This window comes from Ictalurus furcatus, chromosome 20 (genome assembly GCF_023375685.1).
Source record: "Ictalurus furcatus strain D&B chromosome 20, Billie_1.0, whole genome shotgun sequence".
Classification (NCBI taxonomy): Eukaryota; Metazoa; Chordata; class Actinopteri; order Siluriformes; family Ictaluridae; genus Ictalurus; species Ictalurus furcatus.
The window spans coordinates 9,056,426-9,080,987 of NC_071274.1; the positions used below are offsets into that span (position 1 = coordinate 9,056,426).

The 24,562-nt window shown below is 40.0% G+C and overlaps 2 protein-coding genes across 4 annotated transcripts in view; both read right to left on the minus strand.

Annotated features, from left to right (window-relative positions):
- The window catches only part of slc39a6 (solute carrier family 39 member 6), a 35,047-nt gene extending 30,761 nt beyond the window's left edge, over positions 1-4,286 (minus strand). Inside the window, exons 1-2 of one of the 3 annotated variants that reach the window (XM_053651067.1) lie at positions 3,997-4,285; positions 2,137-2,837 (exon numbers count right to left, since the gene is read on the minus strand). In XM_053651067.1, the coding sequence (XP_053507042.1) occupies positions 2,137-2,837; positions 3,997-4,078 (783 nt within the window). In that variant the 5' untranslated portion in view covers positions 4,079-4,285. Of the gene's footprint in view, positions 1-2,136; positions 2,838-3,996 lie in introns of all 3 variants that reach the window. The other 2 variants (XM_053651069.1, XM_053651070.1) reach the window with 2 other exon arrangements.
- A 1,011-nt stretch (positions 4,287-5,297) lies between these two features.
- ift57 (intraflagellar transport 57 homolog (Chlamydomonas)) lies at positions 5,298-23,538 on the minus strand. Its single transcript, XM_053651076.1, has 11 exons — positions 22,736-23,538; positions 17,016-17,190; positions 16,771-16,889; positions 16,597-16,684; positions 13,915-13,974; positions 12,573-12,692; positions 12,290-12,361; positions 12,079-12,210; positions 6,042-6,104; positions 5,644-5,710; positions 5,298-5,554 (listed from the first exon to the last, which is right to left on the minus strand). The coding sequence occupies exons 1-11, from the start codon at positions 22,888-22,890 to the stop codon at positions 5,373-5,375; spliced, it is 1,233 nt and encodes a 410-aa protein (XP_053507051.1). The 5' UTR covers positions 22,891-23,538; the 3' UTR covers positions 5,298-5,372.
- Between the last annotated feature and the right edge of the window lie 1,024 nt (positions 23,539-24,562).

Below are 24,562 nucleotides of genomic sequence, written 5' to 3' on the forward strand. Positions count from 1 at the left end.
CCGATAACACAATTCTCCTCATTGAGCAGTGTTTTGATAGAATATAATCATGTGACCTATGGGCTACCATTGATACCCTAGCCAGAAGAAGAGGACAATTAATAATAATAATAATAATAATAATTTTTTTTTAAAAAAAAGGTAGAACAATAGGGTGCCTACACACCTTTGGTGCTTGGCTCCCTAATAATGTTGTTCTTTCAGCTGCTCCCATTAGGGGTCACCACAGCTGATCATTTGTCCACATATTGGATTTGGCACAGGTTTTATGCCAGATGCACTTCCTGATACAACGCTCACATTTTATCCAGGCTTGGGACTGGCACTGAGTGCAACCCAGTGGCTGGATTCGGTGCTTGGCCCCGTAATAATAAGCTTATAAAACAGAACAGTATGTTGCCTTTGTCAAGCCTACATACTTAGTTGAACTGTGTTATGAAACATGCTGTAGCACACTGTCACTTCAGTTAGACTGAAAACAAATCATTACAACAGAACAATCACTCTAAAGGAACTCTTCACATTACACTACACTGTTGGCCTTGACATACCTTCTTTCCATGTGAATAATATTTCAATCTGTAATCATTCATTTGTGGTCAATGTAGAGCTGCACAATTAATTGAACATCGATCGCAATTAAGATTTTGACTGCCCACGATTAAATGAACATGATCGACTGCGATATTGACATTTAAAGTTCGTCCTCTGCTCATAGAAAACTCTGGTGCAGATCAAATCAAGCGCTTCCTAAACTTACAGCCAATCACACAGAGCGGCGCAGGGATGACGTCATTTTGTAATGCCAAAACCCGGAAATGGGGTTAGCATTTTAGTGCTCGAGCAGCCAGTTTCACGGCACGCTCCAGCAATTGCACGAGGGGAAATCATGATGCTAAATGGCACTACAGAGGTTGTCAGGGACATTAAACCTCATCACGCCGAACAGGAAAAAACTTTCAAATTCAGGGCTCTACAGTGCGACCATTTCACTCACATTTTCGACTGAAAAGTACTTTGTGCGACTGTGAATAAATATTTATTCACACCGGTACAAGTGACCTGTTCGGAGTTGTGTAATACAATCGGATGAAAAACAATAGGAAGTCCAAAATGGATCAACAAATATAGATAAAAAAATAGATATTATAACTTCATAAAATATAAATAAAATGAGAAAGGAAATAATGTTTAATAACTATGGATTGCATTTAATATCAATTTGACATTAAGCCTAGTTCACTATTTCCTTAGAAAGCTATTAGCCTTTTTCCTAATATGGATCATGCTTGTGTTAGTCTACTTTTAATTAGGACTCTATTGTTTAAGATATTCAAAAATAAATATTTTATGCTTGTTTACTTATCAATTAACCAACAGTATTTCTCATTGCTATTATTTTAATTCAATTAACAGTGACCATGAGCAGAGAGCTTACATTTAACTGTTTATGACAGACTTCCTGATTAAAGTTTAAACAAAAAAAAGATTGGTATCTGGATCTGGCACATTAATGTTACCATCTCTAAAATAATAATGATAATAAAAAAAACTTCAACTGTGCTCCTAAATTTTTGTAATTAGGTTCACAAGTGCTCCTAAAAGAAACTGTCTTGCATTTCTTCTCCTGTAAACACTGTTATTGCCTTTTCTACATACGCCCGAATTGTTTTCATTTGGTAGGCATATTGTTATATTTGATGCATATTTTCATTTGGTTGATGGCATTTTTCTTTTTACTCATCCTATATTTTGGGTACAATTTTATTTAGATTTTGCTTCTACGAGATGATGCACTTTAAGGATCAGTCTAATTTGATGCAAAGATTTGTACATTAGCAGGAATGTAGCAAAACATGGAGCTGAAAGCAGCAGTCTGTTTATTTAAATGTAAAAGTGCAATAAAAATATGTTGTCCCTAAAATCAATGAATAATCGTGATAAATAATCGAGATCTCAATATTGATCAAAATAATCAGGATTATCATTTTGGCCATAATCGTGCAGCCCTAGGTCAATGTTACAAAAGGTAGAAGCACAATGTTCCTGGTTAAATCTACTTAGAAGTTCTGTAATAATATTAGTTGATTGAAATGCTGCAAATAAATATTTAAAAATAATATATTTGGTATTTACCTCTTGACTGAAGTTATAGCTTAATGGACTATCCTTGTCATGATGATTGTGGTTGTCCAGGCTGTGTGTGGATGTGTTCTCAGAATAGTAGGTGACATTTAAGTGTGTTGTATTGGGCTGGGTAGAGTCTGAATCCATGAGGTAGTCTGCACTGCGTTCTGTCCATCGTGATTTGGTGACATAAGATGGTGTGGTCAGGATGGCAGTGGCATCAGAATCTCTTTTTAGGTAGAGATTGTGGTGAATATCCGATTGGCTCTTCTTCATGGAAATAGAGTCTGGATGCACACTGGAGGTTGAATCACTCTTCTCCACACTGGAACTATCACCATCCTTCTTGCTACCAACAGAATGCATGTGTGTGGCATGTTTGTGTGCATGTGTTAGTGAGTGTTCATGCGAATGTGTGTGGTCATGTTTGTTTCCATGGTGTTGCACTGTAACTCTCCTGATGCGGTCTACTCCCAACCCCTCAAGCAGCCTTCGCAGACCAGACAATGAGATGGTTCCATTCTCACCATACTTCAGGAAAAGTGCATGCAGATGCTGCTGCTGTGTTCTTTCTGCTAAGAGGCTGTCTGTCTCCACCACAAGAGGGTCGCAATCACCATTCACACCCAGCAAGTAGGCCCTGTGCAGCAGCAGAGCCATCACGATCAGAGACCGTATCCACAGTGCCATCAGTGGAACAGTGATCTTTGCTGCAAACATTAGCAAGCAATTAGAAGTTACAATTTTATCAAGTTTTTTACTGTGATAAACTTTTCATTTTGGTGGCTACACTAAATTGTCCCTAGGAAGGAACAAGCAGGTGATTTTACATGTGCATGGTGCCCTTTGATAGACAGGAGTATTCCAGTGTCCCAGATAAGCTCCGGATTCACCACAACCCTGACCAGGTTAAAGCAATTACTAAAGAGAAGCATTGAAAAAACTCAACTCATTTACACTCTCAGGACTTAAGGATCTTTTGGAATTAAAGTCATATATTAACAAACATCTAATATCATCAACTGGTTATACCCCTTTGTTTGCACGAGTTTTATCAGAAAAGTCCAATTTCTCTCGATAACTTGCGTACTACGATGCAATTTTTACGCCCAATATACCTATTACTTAAGTGGACTGCAGTAGACTCAATTCGTATACATACAGAAATACTTACACACGCTATACAATTAACAAAATAGTTTTACTTCCTACATAACAGTGTTTGGTTAACGTAAAGGGTTACAGCATGATTTGTCAAGACCCATTTTAACAAATAATGCATTATGATTTTTTTTATTCATGAAATGTGAAAATGGTCGACTATTGAGGTGAATCACGAGTTCAATATGAATATAAAAGAAGAATGTAAACAAGCGTTAATAGAGGTTACACAATAAACGCCATATGTCGAGCATCTCTGTTGTGATTTAGCACTATAACCGAGAGCAGCACATTTTCACCATGTATGACACCGTTCAGCAGCTCCGTTTAAATATTAGCAATAATAAAAATATAATGCACTTTTAAACCCACTTTATTTCCTAAAATTAAATGGTGTCTGAAACAAAACGCGAGGTTAGCAAAACAACAGTGCGCGTAGTTCCCCGGATGCGGCCTGGTCGGTGTTTTCCACCGCGCTTCTTCCCCCTTTTGTTTAATAAAGTGATCAGTGTAATAACAGACCCTCACGCCACTGACCTGAACAGGAGCCACTCAGTGAGATGTAAGAGAAAGAAAGCGCCTTTTCAGCTCAACTGCTAATTAGACGTTATTAAAGCTTAACTCGCGCCTCTTACTGAAGTGCTCCACTCAGACGTCATGGATACACTTCGCATTGGTGAAATAAGACACGTGGTGTATTCAATTTACCCTGGAACTGGGAAGTCAGAGCTCCCAATGACGTAATTCTCGACCAAGTCGGACCGATCGTATTTAAGTGGTGAACGCACATAAACGCTCCACAAAGTCGTAATTACGAGTGGAAAACTCGGGATTTCCTTTGAGCTCCTAGTTTCCGAGTTGGGTGCGTGTCAGTAAGAAAACAGCAGGTTTGCATCAGAAATCGTCTACTGTAACAGTGTGTACTCCATTCGATGCAGTACGTACTAATCAGTATGTGTGTGTAGTATGAATACAATCCCGGACATACTACATCCGCCATGTTGGCTTTGTCATGTGGACCTTCGACGTCATCATAAACACTAAAATATTAAAGGGACCACCAGAGACCGTCAGTAAAGTTAATTGAATTAGTAATATAATGTGGGCAGTGTTAACAGGCTGAAGTAAATTCGTTGCCGTTAACTCGGCCGACTGAGGCATGATGGAAATCACAAAAAAGGTTTCAAATGCTGTGACAACGGTTTTGTTGTTTAAACCTTCAACAAGTTAACAATTTATTCGGGTATTGTTAAACAAGTCCCGTTCAACCAAGGTTTAATACCTAAAAAGAGCCGACACGCTGTCTTACGCCATTTAAAAATATATATATATATATAGAGAGAGAGAGAGAGAGAGAGAGAGAGAGACTATTACCCACCAAAACCAAGCTCCTGCAACTAAAAGGTCAAAATTCCTGGAGAGAACTGAAAGACAACCAACAGCGGCAACAAACATACTTTAACAGATCAGCTAAGGATCTGGACACATTAAAACTGGGAGATTCTGAGGAAACTGCTGACACGCAGTCACAATCCTCCACCCAGATGGAGAAACAGATACAAAACGCTGTACAGACAGACAATCTGACACCTGTTGTCACAAGAGCATAATAAAGAAACCTCAAGACTTAAAGGACTGCCACATGAAGTAAAAAAAGAAAGAAAAGAAAAAAGTTTGTGTGACAGAAGGTAGCGACAGAAATGTGTCATTTCTATACAGATGGAACTGCTATATTGTTTTGTTTGTTCCAAAAATTAATGTAGATTTTTTAAAATGTTGGTTTTGCATTCAGGAAAGAAGAAAGGAATTAATGTTAGTTTTGCATTTAGGGGGAAAAAAAGAGAGAGGATGTGACAACAGGAACTATTGTTAATAGGAACTATTATGTGTATGTTGTGGTATGAGCCTGTTAGAAGGGTAGACACAGGAAGTATTGAGCTGTACTGAGATAACCACACGCGAGTAACGTGTAGGGATTTACGTGTTCAACAAATAAGATCCCAGTACTATTCAGAAATGGTTATCTTTATTCAATAAAATAAGACATAGAAAACAGGTCATGATTGCAACTGTATAGTGTATGGTTATGAGTATGTTTGTGTAGTAGTCTCTGTGATGTGTGTGGCATGCATGTCTCTGGTCATTTTGTTCTTTTCCTTGAGTTTGGCCTGCAGCAGTGTATGTTCCACCACCCCCATACGCACATCCATCTCCTGGATCTCCTGCTTTAACTTGGTCAGACTCTGCCGGATCTTTACTACAGGAGCTATAAAACAAACATTATTTCATACCCAGAAAATTTACAAATGTTAGCAGAAAATTGTACAATCATTGGGTGTATGTGTGTTGTTTCACCGCCATCTGACATGCTGCTACCCTTCTCCTCCATCTCCTGTTTGACTTTCTCAAGCTCCTCGCTGATCTGTACATAATGTAACAAAAGTTTCATTAGATACTATGAAAACATGACATATGAATGTTTGTGTGTGCATGTCATGTATATTATATATGGGTTTTTGGGAACTGTGAATTTATTTAATGATATATCACAGGTTCCCAACCCTGGTCCTGGCATACCCCCCTGTCCTGCACATTGTAGTGTTTTCTCTGCTCTTACACATCTGATTAAAATAATCGGATAAATCAGCCCTTACGGAGTTGAAGTGGTTGTGATAGAGCAAGGAAAACACTAAAATGTGCAGGAAAGTGTTTGGAGCCTGTGGGTCACATGAAGCTTCTCTGTGTTGTATCACCTCTGCTATAGCTCTGGTTCTCTCAGTCACTCCTCCACTGCCCCGCTGATACAGCTCCTTGGCCTACACACACACACACACACACACACACACACACACACGTATGATTTGGCAATTGGTAGAGAATGCTTTGCGCACGGTGGCTTAGTGGTTAGCACGTTCGCCTCACACCTCCAGGGTCAGGGGTTTGATTTCCACCATGGCCCTGTGTATGCGGAGTTTGCATGTTCTCCCCATGCTGCGGGGGTTTCATCCAGATACTCTGGTTTCCTCCCCCAGTCCAAAGACATGCATGGTAGGCTGATTGGCATGTCCAAAGTGTCCGTAATGTATGAATGGGTGCGTGAATGGGTGTGTGATTGTGCCCTGCGATGGATTGGCACCCTGTCCAGGGTGTACCCCGCCTTGTGCCCCATGCTCCCTGGGATAGGCTCCAGGTATCCCTGCAACCTTGAAAAGGATAAACGGTATAGAAGATGGATGGATGGAGAGAATGCTTTTGGTACTATTGGAACATGTTGTAATAAGGGTGGTACTGTGCCCTTCTGGGTGTGCCACGTACTGTAGCAAGAGGCAAGTCAACACACTGAAGGAGCGTTCAAGGCTATGTACTGTAGTATGCTTAAATTATAATGACAATATTAATGTGCTGATATTCACTATTTAGCAGAACAGTATGCAGTTTAGAATACAACCCAAGTAAACGCAACTCTGAGGTTGTAATTATCTGCTGCCATTATTGTCTTCTCAGCGTTACAGAATAAACAAAATGTTACTGTGAACATCAATATGACAGTTACATTTACTGAGTACTAGGTGAAAGAGCACAACTCTTGCCTTTGACAAGAGCTTGTTGTTCAGGTAGCATTAGCCACCTCTGTTGACTGTGTGCACTCACAATATAAGGAATACAGTTTGTTTCCAACATGTTGTTTCATTCTTTTTTCCAAGTATAATAATTGCCAAATTCTCATTTATCTAGATACTCTGTGGAGACGGGGGCGTGGTCAAGCACCAGTTTGTGAATGGAGGGCAGAGACAGGAAAAGTGAGTGGTAAGGTTACGGCACCAGTGTGACACTTTTATGGTTGAACCACAAATGAGGAGACAGGAGACAGGCTTTGGAAAACGCAAAAAGGGCTCTTTATTTTCTTTAGCCATTTGATTTGCTTTTCACCTGTGCATGATTTCTCTAACGAACTTTGTGTTTCAGTGAGCTGCAGCAAGGATAAAAGGTGGAGAGACAAGAGCTGTGGGACAGAGAGAGCTGAGCAGCACAGAGCAATGTGTGTGTGTGAATCTGCTTTATAAAATAAAATCACTAAAAAGCGAATAAAATAGTGAAAGAAAATAAAGAGCTGGCAGGTACTCCAACAGTAGCCCTCCCTCTCTTTCCCTGACAAAACACTGAATCGTCTCATGGCTTCTATTGGCCAGGCAATCATATGGATGTTCACAGGTGGTGTGTGGCATGTCACGAATGGCAGCTGGTGAATCCATTGGTCCAGTTCTATGTGGACTTGTCAATGTGGTGTCTAAATTTGATGCTTATCCAATGCCCCACACTGACGAACAGCTTGATTGGATAGGTGTGGCTCCCTTTTATGCGACACTGGATTTGACAAAGGGATATTGGCAGATACCCTTGACACTCATATGGCATTGGATACACATGGCATTTTACACCAATTTGTGACCCTTCCATTTGGGTTGTTCGGAGACCCAACAACATTACAACAACTCTTGGACAGAATCCTCTGTCCACACGCTGCCTATGCTGCTGCCTATCTGGATGACATTATTATTTATAGTAATGATTGTGACACATTCAGCATCTGAGAGCTGTCCTGAGGTCGCTGAGAAGGGTGGCACTCATAGCAAACCCAAAGAAATGTGTGATTGGATGGGTGGAATTATGGACTCTGGGCTTCCACTTGGGCCATGGGCAAGTGCATCCCCAAAGCGATAAGACAGCAGAGATTGTGATCTGCTTGAGACCTAAGAACAAAAAGAAGGTGAGGCAGAGTCTGGGGCTGGCTGGCTATTATTGTAGGTTTGTGCCTAATTATTCGGATGTAACCAGCCTGCTGACTGACCTCACTGCAAAGTGAGCAGCAGATGCAGTCCAGAGGACAGAGCCATGCCAATAGGCTTTTACACAGGTAAAAGCTGCACTCTATGGATCACTATTACATTCCCCTGACTTCTCTCTCCCCTATGTTTTTTAAACTGATGCACTGGACAGAGGGCTGGGGACTGTGTTATCCCAGGTGGTGGTGGAGGAGGAGCGCCCCATGCTGTACATCAGCTGCAAGCTCTCAGTGTGAGAAAGTAAGTACAGCATGATCGAGAAAGTGTATTATCTGATGGGACAAGTCTTTACCCTCTATTCGGACCACGCCCCGCTCCAATGGCTCCGGTGCAGGAAGGATGCAAACACGCAGATTACTCACTGGTATCTGGCACTTCAGTCGTTTAAGTTTGAGGTGTTCCATGGACCAGAGGCTTGCAGATGGTTGTGGCAGATTACCTCTCTCTGCATTGAGGGGGAGGGGGGGGAGGTTGGGTTGAGTTGTTGGCAGGCCAGATAGCTCCCGTCAGGCGGTGGGGGTATGTGGAGGCAGGGGCCAGTTTGTGAATGGAGGGCGGAGTCAGCAAAAGTGAGTGGTAAGGACATATTCCTGTGTGGGATTTCTCTAACAAATATTCTATTTCAGTGAGCGGAATCAAAGATAAAAGGGGGAGAGATAAGAGCTGTTGGAATGAGAGCGCTGGGTGGGACATGGGCCAAGTGTGTGTGTAAATCTGCTTCGTAAAATATAATCACTGAAAAAAGAAAACCTAATATATCTATCATTTAAAATTAAATGTATATTTTATATATATATATATATATAAATATATATAAAATATATACAGTACCTCACAAAAGTGAGTACACCCCTCACATTTTTGTAAATATTTGATTATATCTTTTCATGTGACAACACTGAGGAAATGACACTTCGCTACAATGTAAAGTAGTGAGTGTACAGCTTGTATAACAGTGTAAATTTGCTGTCCCCTCAAAATAACTCAACACACAGCCATTAATGTCTAAACCACTGGCAACAAAAGTGATACACCCCTAAGTGAAAATGTCCAAATTGGGCCCAAAGTGTCAATATTTTTTGTGGCCACCATTATTTTCCAGCACTATCTTAACCCTCTTGGGCATGGAGTTCACCAGAGCTTCACAGGTTGCCACTGGAGTCCTCTTCCACTCCTCCATGACAACATCACGGAGCTGGTGGATGTTAGAGACCTTGTGCTCCTCCACCTTCCGTTTGAGGATGCCCCACAGATGCTCAATAGGGTTTAGGTCTGGAGACATGCTTGGCCAGTCCATCACCTTCACCCTCAGCTTCTTTAGCAAGGCAAAAAAGTAGTTATCATGCTGGAATACTGCCCTGCAGCCCAGTCTCCGAGAGGAGGGGACCATGGGTACCAGGGGTACATGTTGGCATTCATGGTTCCCTCAATGAACTGTAGCTCCCCAGTGCTGGCAGCACTCATGCAGCCCCAGACCATGACACTCCCACCACCATGCTTGACTGTAGGTAAGACCCATTTGTCTTTGTACTCCTCACTTGGTTGCTGCCACACACGTTTGACACCATCTGAACCAAGTAAGTTTATCTTGGTCTCATCAGACCACAGGACATGGTTCCAGTAATCCATGTCCTTAGTCTGCTTGTCTTCAGCAAACTGTTTGCGGGCTTTCTTGTGCATCATCTTTAGAAGAGGCTTCCTTCTGGGACGATAGCCATGCAGACCAATTTGATGCAGTGTGCGGCATACGGTCTGAGCACTGACAGGCTGACCCCTCACCCCTTCAACCACTGCAGCAATGCTGGCAGCACTGGTACGTCTATTTCCCAAGGACAACCTTTGGATATGACGCTGAGCATATGCACTCAACTTCTTTGATCGACCATGGCGAGGCCTGTTCTGAGTGGAACCTGTCCTGTTAAACCGCTGTATGGTCTTGGCCACCGTGCTGCAGCTCAGTGTCAAGGTCTTGGCAGTCTTCTTATAGCCTAGGCCATCTTTATGTAGAGCAATAATTCTTTTTTTCAGATCCTCAGAGAGTTCTTTGCCATGAGGTGCCATGTTGAACTTCCAGTGACCAGTATGAGGGAGTGTGAGAGCGATGACACCAAATTTAACACACCTGCTCCCCATTCACACCTGAGACCTTGTAACACTAACAAGTCACATGACACCGGGGAGGTAAAATGGCTAATTGGGACCAATTTGGACATTTTCACTTAGGGGTGTACTCACTTTTGTTGCCAGCGGTTTAGACATTAATGGCTGTGTGTTGAGTTATTTTGAGGGGACAGCAAATTTACACTGTTACACAAGCTGTACACTCACTACATTGTAGCAAAGTGTCATTTCTTCATTTTTGTCACATGAAAAGATATAATCAAATATTTACAAAAATGTGAGGGGTGTACTCACTTATATATACTGAGATACTGTGTGTGTATATATATATATATATATATATATATATATATATATATACACATACACATACACACACACACACACACACACATCATATATATATATATTTAATTTAAATATAAATTTATATATATTATATATACATATATATTTATTATTTACATTTATTCATTTAGCAGACGCTTTTATCCAAAGCGATTTACAAATGAGAAAATACAAGCAAAGCAATATATCAAGCAGAGAACAATACAAGTAGTGCTACCGTACAAGATCCATTAATTGAGTTCCAGAAGAAGCAAAGTAGAGGTGTAAGTGCCAGAGTAATTTTTATTTTATGTTATTTATTTTTTTTATGGGTTGGTTAGGTGTTCACGGAAGACGTGGGTCTTTAGATGTTTTTTGAAGGTGGTGAGAGATTCTGCGGTCCGGATTCAGGTTGGAAGTTCATTCCAGCACTGAAGAACCACCACCATCACCGTCTGAATGTTCTTGAAAGGGACCTTGAGCCACGCTGAGTAGGTAATATATTATTATATTTATTTGTATATATTTAATTTATTTATATTTATTTATTTATTTATTTATTTATTTATTATAAATCATGTTTCTACGATAATATTTCAGTAAGTTAAAACTGAAATGGATGGAAAACATCAGTTGCATCTCTGACAACGAAATCATCCCCAGGGGACGTTGGAAAATCTGACATTCATCCAATGGCTGTGAAGAAAGTATTGAAGCCTGTCATCAAAGGGCTGTCAGCTTTCACTCAACCTGGGCACACATGAGGTCAAGCCATAGAAATCCTTTTTGTCCCACTTAATTTTTTATGCAGTAATGTTTCTCTTTGTTGCATTGTTTGATACAAAAGACAAAATATAAATAAATATAAATGGGCTAAGTGTACATGTTTCTTATTTATTCAGATCAAAATGGTAGGCCTTTGGGTGTCGGAAATATGTCCCAAATTGTCACACACAAGCTTACTACTTGTCCCACATTGGTTCGTTTACATCTGGTCACCCTACTCTGAAGGGCACTTTAAAGAGAGAGTAATCAAGCTAGTCATGTTGTAAGATTGCTTCAAACTGAATTTCCAATATAAATGACTTCAAAATTTGAGTTTCAAGTGACCATTATTTTTGATCAGATCAGTGCAATATTTGAGATGTCAGTCCTTTCTACCATACTTTATGTACTAAATGTTTTAGCAAATTCTGAGATAATGTTGCAACCAAGGTGTTATAGAATGACCCAAACATAATGCATAAAAAAAGAAAATGAAAGTGCAGCACAACCCAAGAGATGTGATCTGACCTCATCTTAAGTGCAAAATCGACTGATAATGCATGGTTATGGAGCTACAGCCATAGTTCGCAGTAGCTCAGGAATGTCATGTTTCAAAGTTTTACACTCCTGATTCAATAATATTTGATGCAGCTTTGAAGTAGACATTTTAATTTCAAAAGTCTTTGAAACCATGAAGCACTCCCTATCAAGTTTAACTTGCTTAGAATTTTACCTCACAGAATTTTGCTTGTGCATTCCTGTAGTCTGTGATTAGGTGTTCCAGCTGTGTGTTGATATACTTCTCTCTGCTGTTCACTTTCTCCTGAGTTTTACTGATCTCCTCCAGCAGTTTATCCAGATATGCCTGAAACATACGCAAGTTCCAAAAGCATTGAGTGAAAAAATATACCAACTTGAGCTCCATGTAAACATGTGTAACATACCTTGGCCTCTTTCAAAGAGCTTTTGATGCCATCCTGGTGCTGAAGCATTTGGCTCACATGGCTCCGCCAATCCTGAAGGTTACAATAATTGCCCGTTATTCAAAACCCCAAACTGGTAAACCATCTTTATTTTCAGGCCTGGTGAAAGCATTTAATTTGTGCAGTATAATACAAAACGAAACAAAAAGAAATCTAAATACCAGTTGCAAATGTTTGGGATTCATGCTGTTATCATTAAATTTTTAATTTTTAATAAGTGATTAGTGAAAATGGAAGCTCTAACCTTAATATCTGTGCGGACAGAGACTTTGAGCTGGGACAGAACCCTCTCTACCTCCAGATTCCACTCGGCAGAATCAGTCACTGATTCCAGGATCATCTCTGGTCTCAGCCCACTCACCTCCTATACACATTCATATCACATCAATCAGTAAAAAGCATAAACATGTTTTCACAAAGCTTTATAATTAGAAAGTAAAATGTCACTTATATCAGACATCAAGCTTAATCTGATGCATCCCACTTTCATTGATCACTCTTGAGATGATTCACCTGTATTAAATTTGGCTGATTTTTCTTGATTTTGAAAGACAGTGGATATAAAAAGTCTACATACCACTATTAAAATAGCAGGTTTTTGTTATGTAAAAAAATGAAACCAAGATAAATCATGCAACCAGGTTATTGTAACTTTTTAATTTTTCATTGAGAGTGAAAAATGTTCTAACATGATTTATCATATTTTTTATATCCACTTTTTATATCCACTGAACATTTAGCAATATAAAGTCCCACAGCTAAGAGTGCATGTCAGAAAAAAAAGACATTAGTTAAAAGAAATTGATCATAGACCCCAGATAGGATTGCATAAAGCACAGATCTAGTGAAAGCTACCTAAAAGTTCTGCCATTTTTCATCATACTTAAATGGAACACATCTGAAATCACTGAGACGCTTCATAGAGCTGGCCATCCAGACAATCTCATCAAACAGGGCACTTGGAGTTTGCCAAAGGCTACATAATGGACACTAAGGCTAATATTATGTAGTCTGATAAAAACAAAATGTAAATATTTTGCCTGAATGCCAATTGGAATCTGGAGAAAACCAGACATCATTAATCACTTGCCCAATTTCATCCCTATGATGACACACAGTGGTGGCATGCTGTGGGGATGTTCTCTAGCAGCAGGGACTGGGAGGCTTGGCAAGACTGAGGGTAGATCAAACAGATCAAAGTACAGAGATATCCTTGAGGAAACTTATGAGCATTCAGGACACCATGATAATGACCCAAAACAACACGGGTCAACACAGGAGTGGCTTCAAAACAAATCTGTAAATGTCCTTGATTGAACATCAGTGGAGAAATCTTACAGTAGCAGTAAACTAAGGCTTCCTATCCAACCTGACATGACTCAAGAAGTTCTGTAGGAAAGAATGGGAAAAGACCCCTAAATCCAGGTATGCCAGTGTATGATAGATAGACAAATGTGTTTATTCCAATAAATAAGTTTAATTTCTGATTTATTTAACACTCAACTCTCAGAGCATGTTTTGTGAGAGTCCTGTGCAGGCCTCCTAGTTCAGACAGTGAAGATAGTGCTGCTAGTACTTAAACTCACATTAGTTCTTGACTTCAGTTCCTCCAGATCAATAACATCATCTTCCTCTTCAGCCTCCTCCTATAAACAGACAGGGTTTAATGCTGTATTGTAGATATAGTCTTCAGCTGTACATTAGAGTTGAAATTAAATAATGAATATGCAGTGCAGACTTTCAGGTTAAATTTGGGGATATTTGCATACAAAGTGGGTGAATTGTGTAGGAAGTTCAGTATTTTTATGAGACAGCAGGGACACCAAGGCGCACTACCAAAGGCAGTACTGGCCACGGCGGACCAAATTTGCTGTGGTGAGGAACAACGTCAGGTGGGAGCCATTGGTGGACCCCCGGAAGATACTGACGCCACCACGGCACATCAAATTGGGTATTATGAAACAATTTGTCACAGCTCCAGATAAGGAGCTGGCAGCCTTCAAGTACTTTCAAGACTTCTCTCCTAAGCTGCCGGAGTCAAAAGTCAAAGCTGGCATCTTTGTAGGACCACAGATAAAGAAGATTCTGGAGTGCAAGGAATTCCCCAAGAAGCTCACTAGGAAGGAGAAAGAGGCCTGGAACAGCTTTGTTGCAGTGGTTCAGGGATTAATGGCAATCACAAAGGTGAAAACTATGTGGAACTGGTTGCGACTCTGGTAAAGAACTATGGAACAATGGGCTCCAGGATGTCTCTCAAAGTCCATGTCCTTGATGCTCATCTTGATCAATTTAAGGAGAACATGGGAGCAAGGAGGAGCAAGGCGAGCGCTTCCACCAGGGTATACTGGAGTGAGCGCTGCTACCAGGAACAATATAATAAGCACATGGGAGCTTTGGGGGCTGCTTTGTGAAAGTGGTGTACAATATAATTGTAAATCTCAAAAAACTACTTGCTTCTAAATCTTTGGTGTCTTTTTTTTTATAACTTTAGTATAAATACATGTAAATTTTCATTCATATTGTTTTTTTCTGAAAAGGCACAAAATCGCCCATTTTCTCAATGAAAATGGGTACATTTCAAAATGCCAATGTCCTGGGCACAAAAGCAAAGTTTGTGGGGATTAATAGCCATTTTCTATACTTTTGGGGCATAAGCAATTAGAAAGGAACACTTACTACCCAGGAACAAAAATCGTGTTACATAGTGTTAGCATAAATTTGAGTGGGTGTGACTAAATAGCCAAAAAGGCAATTTTATATAGTTTCAGCAATAAAATCAAGCTAAAAAAAAAGAAGACATTTCCTTCAACACCTTATTTTCCAAGATATTCTTGAGTTCGTTTTCATGCACAAAAATTTTAATAGCAGTCCCCAGTGGCCAATTTGAGTGAGGCTGCATGAGTTACTAATGGGTCACTACCTGAACCTACCATTCAAGTTTCATGATGATAGCACAATGTTAACCCCTTCAAATGCTTACCTAAATCTGATTGGCTGATGAGGTGGTCATGTTTTGATTAATTAGGTCATCAACAAAAACCCATTTACACATTAACACAGATGCATCTTACCAAATTTCAGCTCAATCAGACTTATGGTTCCTGTGAAACAATTATCTGACCTTAGCTCCACCCCCTATGTATGACCATGCCCCAAACTTCGCAAAACCTCAGAATCTCCCCTGGTGTATGCCTTTAATGTTTTGTCTAACTCTATGCAAGTACACGAGTTACAACTGTTTGATTAAATAAGGATCCCCTCATTAATATTGACTGTCAAGTGGCAGACATATTGTTCACAAATGCCAACATGTTTTTGAAATCTTGAGTTTCACATTCTGCTGAGTAGTTTCACATCAAATTTGTGAAGATGGGCCAAAAATCCTACGACTAGTTTGCAAAAGTAGGTATTGCAGATTATGTGAATTAGCAAAAGATCTAAGTAGGCAGAGCTACATGGTTCTTGAGGTGTTTGTATGCGTGTGCACGCATCTCACGAGTTCCGCCGGCTATAACTCTCTCTCTCTCCCCCCCCCCATTAAAGGAGACTGGCGGTAATAAAACACAGGTGAAAATCATCAAGCGTTACCTGCCAGTTTGACCCACCTCCTCTCTGTTCACAGCTGACGGTCGACCACGCCTCAGCTGCCACATACCTCAGTTTATAGCAGGGAGTATTCAGTACAAAGGGAAACATTTATGGATTGCACATTTTATCAACTCATGTGCTGTCACCTCAGCTACAACACAAAGCACTTCGAAAACAAAGCTGGCCAAAGCACTTCGAAAACAAGGGTACACTTCATACAGTAGGCCAACTTACAATAAACTAACATTAACTGCACAACATAATGAAGAAAAAAAACATAACTCAAAATATTCCACAAAGCTGTCATGTGAGTGTCCTCCTCCTCTTCTCTGTGTCCCTTATGTATCCATGAGCACACACCTGCTGCCACTCACTCTATTGCACTCTAGCCTTTTTAGTGTTTTGCTCCTTTTTCTCACTGTCGTTGTTCGTGTTCTTAAAAAATGCTGTTAATGATAACTGAGTAGGACAAGCGGTACAAAAATGGATAGATATACTGCTATCATTCCTACACATTCTCCTGATTTGCATGAAAGTCTGCATTTTGAAGTCATATTCATTATTTCATTTCAATTCCAAAATACTGTGGTAGACAGCTAAAAAAATAAAAACTTTGTCAATGTTCAAATATTTATGGACCTGACTGTATGTGTAACATTGTGCGAGTGTGTGGGACTTACAGTCAACTCCTCCACTTTGCTGAGTGTGAGCTCAGCATCATCCTCCATCACAGACTCCTCCTCCAATTCCTCTGAGGGATAGAGAGGCCTGAGAAAAAGAAGGAAATATTTGAAGAGCCCTCTTTAAACTTAAACTTCTTGTAGGTCACTTTTTTAATTGTGTTTTACTTTTACCTCTTCCAGACAAACTGTCCACACCTAAGGGCTTCCTCTGCCAGGCGGTCCAAGACATAACACACATGTTCACCAGAACCAGACTTCAGCTTAGATGGAGGGAAGTCAACCAGCCCACCCTACACCAACCACACAGTCAAGTCATAAAGAGGGTACACTATCTAAGAATGACTGTTTCTCTCTTTTTATCACTGTCTCACACACATACCATCACAGTCATGTGTTCTTGTGTGGTGTTAACTAACCTGTGCCCTAAGGTGCGTCAGGATGTTTGACACAATCACGTTGGGGTCATCATACTCCTGTGGTGTTTCAAACGACCGGCCACACAGTGTTATGAGCCACGCTGCTATGACACTGAACATGTAGAATTGTTCACCAGGGTTACTCACTGTGTACGAACTTGCTACAAAATAATGCCTGGAAAAGAGATGGAGGGGAGCAAAGGGGAGTGGGGTGGAATGAGATGGCAGTGGTTTTTGGTACAATTTCATTCAATGTGCCCACTCAATCATGCATGCACTGAAATTTAAGAATGCACATTTAACATGCCACCATAAAGGCAAAGGGTCTTTAATCAAAATTTGACAGGGCTACAGTAGCTTACTGGTTCTGCACTAGGAACAGGACAGTTATGAGTTCCCAGAACTGCCAGAAAGCATTTTTTCCAATATCAATTATTCATGTTTGAGATACTTTCAATTAGTGCTGGACGATATGGCCAAAATGTATATCATGATATATTTCTTAATTTCGGTCGATACAATATAATTCCAATATCGATATGAACAATATAAATCCTCAGAAAAACTGCCAAGGACACCCACAACAGATGTCTGTACCTTCAAACTTCTGTAAAATGAATTTGCCAAGTCTATGAAACCTCCTATAAAACTATATAATAATTTAGAAATAAAAATGGCACAATAAATTCATGTTCACCTTTTATTTGGATTTAACCTTCATACAAACAAGAAATGTTGATATTTCTGTAAAGCTGCTTTGAGACAATGTCTATTGTAAAAAGCGCTATACAAATAAAGTTGAATTGAATTGAATTGAAATGTGAAATCACAGTCAAATAAACATAAAACTCTCAACTTTGTCAATATTAATATCTTTAACTTTAAACTACAACATAGGCTGCTTATCTTACTCTTATAGATTGAAATAAAAGTGCTTCAGCCAGGATAAAAACAATATTTAAAATGCTCAGAGTTGCTGAAAAAAACAGAAAAAAGTGTGAGCAATAACAAGAACACATGTTGCTGGGGCAGGGACATTGTTGGGGGTTGATGACGCCCTATGACAGGCTGTAGAGGTTTCTGGCAAGAAATACATGCTGGTCTACATTATCTGGCTTCAAAGATGCCCTTTTACATGTGACAATGTTGGCACCTGTACTAAAAACCCTCTCAGAGGGGGAGCTTGTGGCTTGAATACACAAGTAATGTTTTACCAGTTGGCTTACTCTGGGGAAGTTCTTATGATAGACTTTCCACCAATCCAGAGGATTTGAGTCATTGTCAGCATCTGGAGACAGAAGGTAGTTGCTGAGCTCCCTCTCAACTGCCTGCTGTACACTCAAGCCTTCTGTGTTGGTAGTGGTGGATTTATTTGAAAAAAAACTAGCTAGCCAGAGACCGGTATGTTTTCGTGGCTGGTGTCACTGCTGCAGAAGCATCTCAAATGGCTTCTTCTCTGGACTCCTCTTCCCTTACCACAACAGCTCCCTCTCCCTTCAGCATCTCCTACACAGCTTTCTCTTTGATGTATTCTCTCTTCTCCTCCTGAGTGTACTGAAGCTTGAATCTTGGGTCAACGAGGCATGCCATGTCAAGTAGATCATCCATGGCTGGGTCATCATATTTTTCGTTCAGGTATCCCATCACTGTTGTCTTTATGGTCCTGGTGAGGTCTGTGTCATCCTCTGCTTCCTTCAAGATGGAGGAAGATTGAAGAGATTGCATCACTGGTTTTAGGAATGACACACTGACATAGGACTCACCGGACAAGGCATCTTTGAATTCGAGGAGCGGGCTTAGAGCTGCATCTATAGACTCTAAAACATCCACATCTTGCCAAGTAGGAACCAGCGACCTGGTGTTCTTGTCTTTTGAGAGGACCTCTGTGATGGCCCTTTTCTGCTCCAGAACCCGCTTCACCATTTGTTGACGGGAGCCCCATCTTGTTGGGGTTTTCACTGATGAGCTTGTGCTTTGGCAAGTGATACTCTTCCTGAGCAGCTGCAAGGTCCCGTTTCTTCTTCCATGAGTAGAAGGCAGCCACCACCTTTTTACAGACCCCAACTGCTCTGTCCACTCACTTGTCTTGGTGAACTTTTTCTGTTGACAGAGAGAGAAAAAAAAATATTGCAATATATAGTTCTCATTTGTATTTTAACTACAAAATTTGATTTATTCATATTATTCTTACACAATTCTCCTGCTTACGTACATTTTATTGTTTTTATTTCACACCTGATTTGGCAAAGTAAACATCTGTTTCCATGCCAGTAAAACACCTTTGAATTTAATTGATAGAACTGCTGTATGTATAAATCCATACAAATATGTATGTCATGACTAAAGAATAAATGAATAGCCTATTCAGTCACTTAAATTGGGGGAATGAATTCACCTAATCAAAACTATAGGCCAACTAAGTACTAAGTAATATCTAGTGTCTGGGTTTGGTATCCATAGTCATAGCCTACACAACACAGAGCACCTCAACTCAAGTGTTTTATTTATCAAATCAAATGCACATTATAACACATAACACATGCTCAATGAAATTCTTATGACATGGCATGCAACAACCACATAGCAAGCATAAAATTGTGTGAATATAAACATACTATAAACAAATATAAAGAATATAAAAATAGCTATCAAAAACATGCAAGCACTGATAAGCCAAGTTTAGGTTAGGCCTATTTTGTGTTAAGCATATCGCCTATTTGTTACTGCAATGATTGTAGTAATATATCCTCATACCATAAGCAAAATAACTTAACATAATACGCAAATGTAAATTAACTGTGTATAACTTACCAATAGCAGAGTTCAGTCAGTGCCCGAAGCACTGTAGCCTTGTCCATCTGTTCAACTCAGTGGCTTTGATGATACTGGTCCCGCTATCTGTGGTGATGCAGACCTGGCGGTCTTCGCCGAGTCCCCAGGAGGCAAGCGTGTCCATAAGTCCGGCCACAATTGCTTCACCCGTGTGATCCTCAGGAAAGTAAACCGTCTGGAGGTATAAGCTGACAAGCTTCCAATCTTGGTCAATAAAGTGGACTGTCAGTCTCAAGTATGGTTCCGAGGTTCGGCTTGACCACAGGTCAGCTGTGGTCGCAAAATATGACCCTGACTTCAGTTGCTCCTCCACCCTTTCCCTAACTTCCCCTTAAAGGGTAGGTAAAGCTGTGCGGGAAAAATATTTCCGGCCAGGGAGCTCGTATCTGGGGTCGATGACGGACATAATTTTCCTGAAGCCCACATTTTCTACTGTACTAAACGGCATCATGTCCTTAGCCAAAAAGTTTGTGACAGCCTTAGTAATGTCTTTATATCGTTTAGACTGCTTGTCATAAGGCATGAATGCAGCGATCCATGTTTGCTGCATGGGTTTCTCTTTTGACACAGCTGGTGATGGGGATGGCGGTGATATTTCAGAGACAGGTTGTCTTAAACCTTTATGATGCCTCATCTTCTGACTCTAAGAATATTCTATCAGGTGGAACTGCTTCAGATGGTGGAACAGATATGAGGTGTTCCTGCTGCTAGTTGGCACCACTCTCCGGCACATTTTGCAGCGCACTGAAACCTTCAGTTTATCAGAGCTTAGATAACCAAACCACTTCCATACTACTGAATTAGTCTTTCCTCTCTTATCAACTATTTTGTCTGCTTTCTCTTCACTTGTGGAAGCTCGTTTAGTCGCATTTGTATTGCGGTCAGGGGTACTCATTTTGTAGCTAAAACTTGCCGCATTGGAACTTAGCCTAACACTGCCGAGGACTGGCTGCGTGCCTGTGGTGTACGTCATCACGCACGTAGCCAATTGTGTTCTGCTCGGCTTAAATACAACACACTGAGTCCTGCACCATGAATGTCAGTCAGTGACAAATGTTTTAATGTATGTCGAAATACATAAATGGAAATGTGTTTAAAAATCATATCACAGTTATTGAAAAAAATTTATATCACGATTTATATTGATATTGAATTATTGTCCAGGCCTACTTTCAATAAAATTATTGTGTCATTCAATCTGGTAGCCGCATTGAAACCCATTTGTATTTTGGTCCAATTTGTACATTTGGTTCCTTTAAGTTATACATTTTATACTCCCCAGACAGGGAGAAGAAATCTAGCCATGCACTCATAAGTACAGAGTGCAAACTCAAAATAAAGGTGACAGGAAAAGACCCAGATGTGAAGAAACTGTCTCAGAACAAGAGGAGCCCACACATCATCTGGAGGGTAGAATTGCTTTGGTTTTCTTAAACTGGATATCACACATTCCATCGGCAAAATGGAAATTGACTTATCAGACATTTTCAATCAGTATAAATGCATTAAATATCTGATGGCCTCAAATCTGTTATTATGTCTGATGAGTCAGGACACCGTTTTCTTTCTGTGTGTAAAGTATTGTGACTGTGTTTGGCTGATGGCGAGCAAAGCGATGGAAAAGGGAAGGGGTGTGAGCCCCTGCTGGGCAAACAATTCACACTGCACAATAACATTGCTACAGAAATAAAAACAGACAACCAAACTAAAACTTTTTTGATAGTAAAACACAGTGTACATCTGCCACAATGAAATGATAACATTTAAACCCAATAGCACACTTTTATAAATGTTAACGTCCTAGCTTATCTAAAAGGAAAAAAAAACAGTTTGTTTCCAGTTTTATAAATGTATCAAGTAGTAACTGTAGAATGCTATGTTTACATTTACTTGACTTCAGAACAGAAATATCTCTTTTTAGTAAAAGATGCAGTGCCTCATCTCTCTGTGGCAAAACACTCCATGGTTGAAGCAGATAATTGGGAGAAAATATATCAAAGTGGAAACATTTTTCCTTCTCAAAGCAAGCCTTTCTTTTCTTTTTTTCATCTCTCCTCTGTTGTGAAGCAACAGTGACAACAATATTAACCTGATTAAGACAATACTCTGATTAAGAAACTAGCATGTAAACAGTGATTATTATTTACCTTAATACGGCTAAAGTCATACTCGAAGTAAACACAAATCGTATTAAGACCTGTGGAGTATTCCTATTTTAGGCGCATCATCGCTGTGCATTATAGACATGTACACACCTTAATCACACACTTTCATGCTGGCTTATCCTTTTAAACAACAAATGCAGTCTTCACAGGTGAAACTGAAGGGTAAAACCAAGAGTAGATGTTCAGAGCTATTTATTGTTTAAACAATCAATCTAACAAGAAACACTAGTCAGTTACATGTTTCAATATCTTTGCTCAACTACAAATTGGGTGGTCTCACACAAAATGTGCGATGTTCTATGTCGCTTAAGACTTCTACATACAAATACCACGAAATAAAAGCTGAAATTCTAAACTCTCTTCTCATATTCATCTTTTGATCTCAAACCCAGTCTACTGCAAAAACAAATGGATTGGCCTTGCCGCTCCAAAAATTTCGAAGGGGACTGTATATATGCATACTGTTTGAATGACCAAGATGGCAACCCTAATCTCGACACACAGCTCCGATACCCCGTATAACATCACTAACAACAACAAACAACGAACCAGTTAACACTCAGACATGCTAATGATACTTGGCATCATAACGTCTGGTATAAAAAAAAAAAGCTTGACGTTTTTATATAATTTCTGTGTAGATTACGTCAGATAAACCTAGTCAGTTAACTACATCCAAACAAGTTAGCATCTTTCTTACAAGATTCTTTATTCTTACTTTACCTGGATAGAGGTTTCATGTTGTGCTTTTCAAGGACTTGTTCCTCATAGTCCAACAGTTTTAGTTTATCTAACAAGTCCTCCATAACCACAAACATCTGGTGCTGTAATGCAGGACTCCGTTCATCCTCGTCTTCCCTTCGACCATCCTCTGCCATGTTTTTCTATCCACCCGGGCGGTTACTACTGTAAATGTTAGGCAACGGGTTCTGGGTTTAGTATACTGAAAACCAGCGAAGTTTGGGGTGGAAACTTGAATTAGCTAGCAAATTTGAACAAGGGGTAATTCATCTAGCTAGCTAGCGCCAACCAGTGCTGGCCACAAATAGCTTGTTGTCATTAACGTTGTCAGGATACAGCACAGCGCCAGCAACCACAGGCGAATAAGCTAATTTTACTTCCGGGTGAAATTTTGTCAGTAATAAGTCTCAACTTTTTGGTGTTATAGTTTATATTATATTATAGTTTATATTATAAACTAACTTGCCCATAATCGAGATTTTCATACTGGCATAAAGTTGGCTTGACGTTGGAAGTTAGATATTCGCAGATCTATTCCCGAGTTCTAGAAGAAGCAAAGTGCGCGAATATCGACTGTCTAACGTCAAGCCAACTTTATGCCAGTGCAGAGTAGAGGTGTAAGTGCTAGCGGGATTTATTTATTTATTTATCTATCTATCTATCTATTATTTTTTATAGGAGGTTTGTTACGTGTTCACGGAAGAGGTGGGTCTTTAGCTGTTTTTTTTGAAGATAGTGACAGATTCTGCGGTCCGGATTGAGGTTGGAAGTTCGTTCTACTGCTGAGGGACAGATAGTGTGAAGGTTCTGGAAAGGGAACCTTCAGTATTTCACTACTGAATGGGCTCATACACAAAATATACAATAATTTAAAGCTCAATAGCATTTGAAGGGAATGATGTACAGTCACAATACCAACTGTAAAGTGCATCATACCTGACAACTAGTCGAACACCAAAAATAAGCTTTACAGATCTTTATTATAAAGGGTTTAAACAATGTTTTTCATGCTTGTTCAATGAACCATAAACAATTGTTGCACATGCACCTGTGGAACAGTCCTTGAATCTCTAATAGTTTACAGGCGGTAGGCAATTAAGGTCACAGTTACAGTAACTAAGGACACTAAAGAGACCTGTCGACTGACTCTGAAAAACACCAGAAGAAAGATACCTAGGGTGCCTCCTCACCTGCGTGAACATGCCATAGGCCTGCTGCAGGGAGGCATGAGGGCTGCAGATGTGGCCAGAGCAATAAACTGCAATGTCTGTAATGTAAGACACCTAAGACAGTGCTACAGGGAGACAGGAAAGACAGCTGATCGCCTTTGCAGTGAAAAATGACATGTAACCATGTGTCCCCCCAGATGTGATCGAGAATTTGCAAATGCCTTGGTGGAAGAGTGGGGTAACATCTCACAGCAAGAACTGACAAATCTGGTGCAGTCCATGAGGATGAGATGCACTGTAGTTCTTAAAGCAGCTTGAACAGCTGGAAGTAAGTGAAATATTATATATTTCATGTATGATGTCCCTAGTGGAAAAAACAAGTGAGATGGCAGCAACCGGAGACTGATCATTCGCTACTGATCACATGATATCAATGAGACGTCTAATGTTATCAGAAGAGCTACGGCCCCGAATAAACCCCACCTGATCTATATGTATAAGAGATGTCATAACTTTACATAATCGGTTAGCCAGAACTTTCGACAAGATTTTTACATCTAACTGGATCGGGGAAATTGGACGATAACTTTTACACTCACTTGGATCTTTGTCTTTTTTAAGAATCAGACTGATCTGGGCC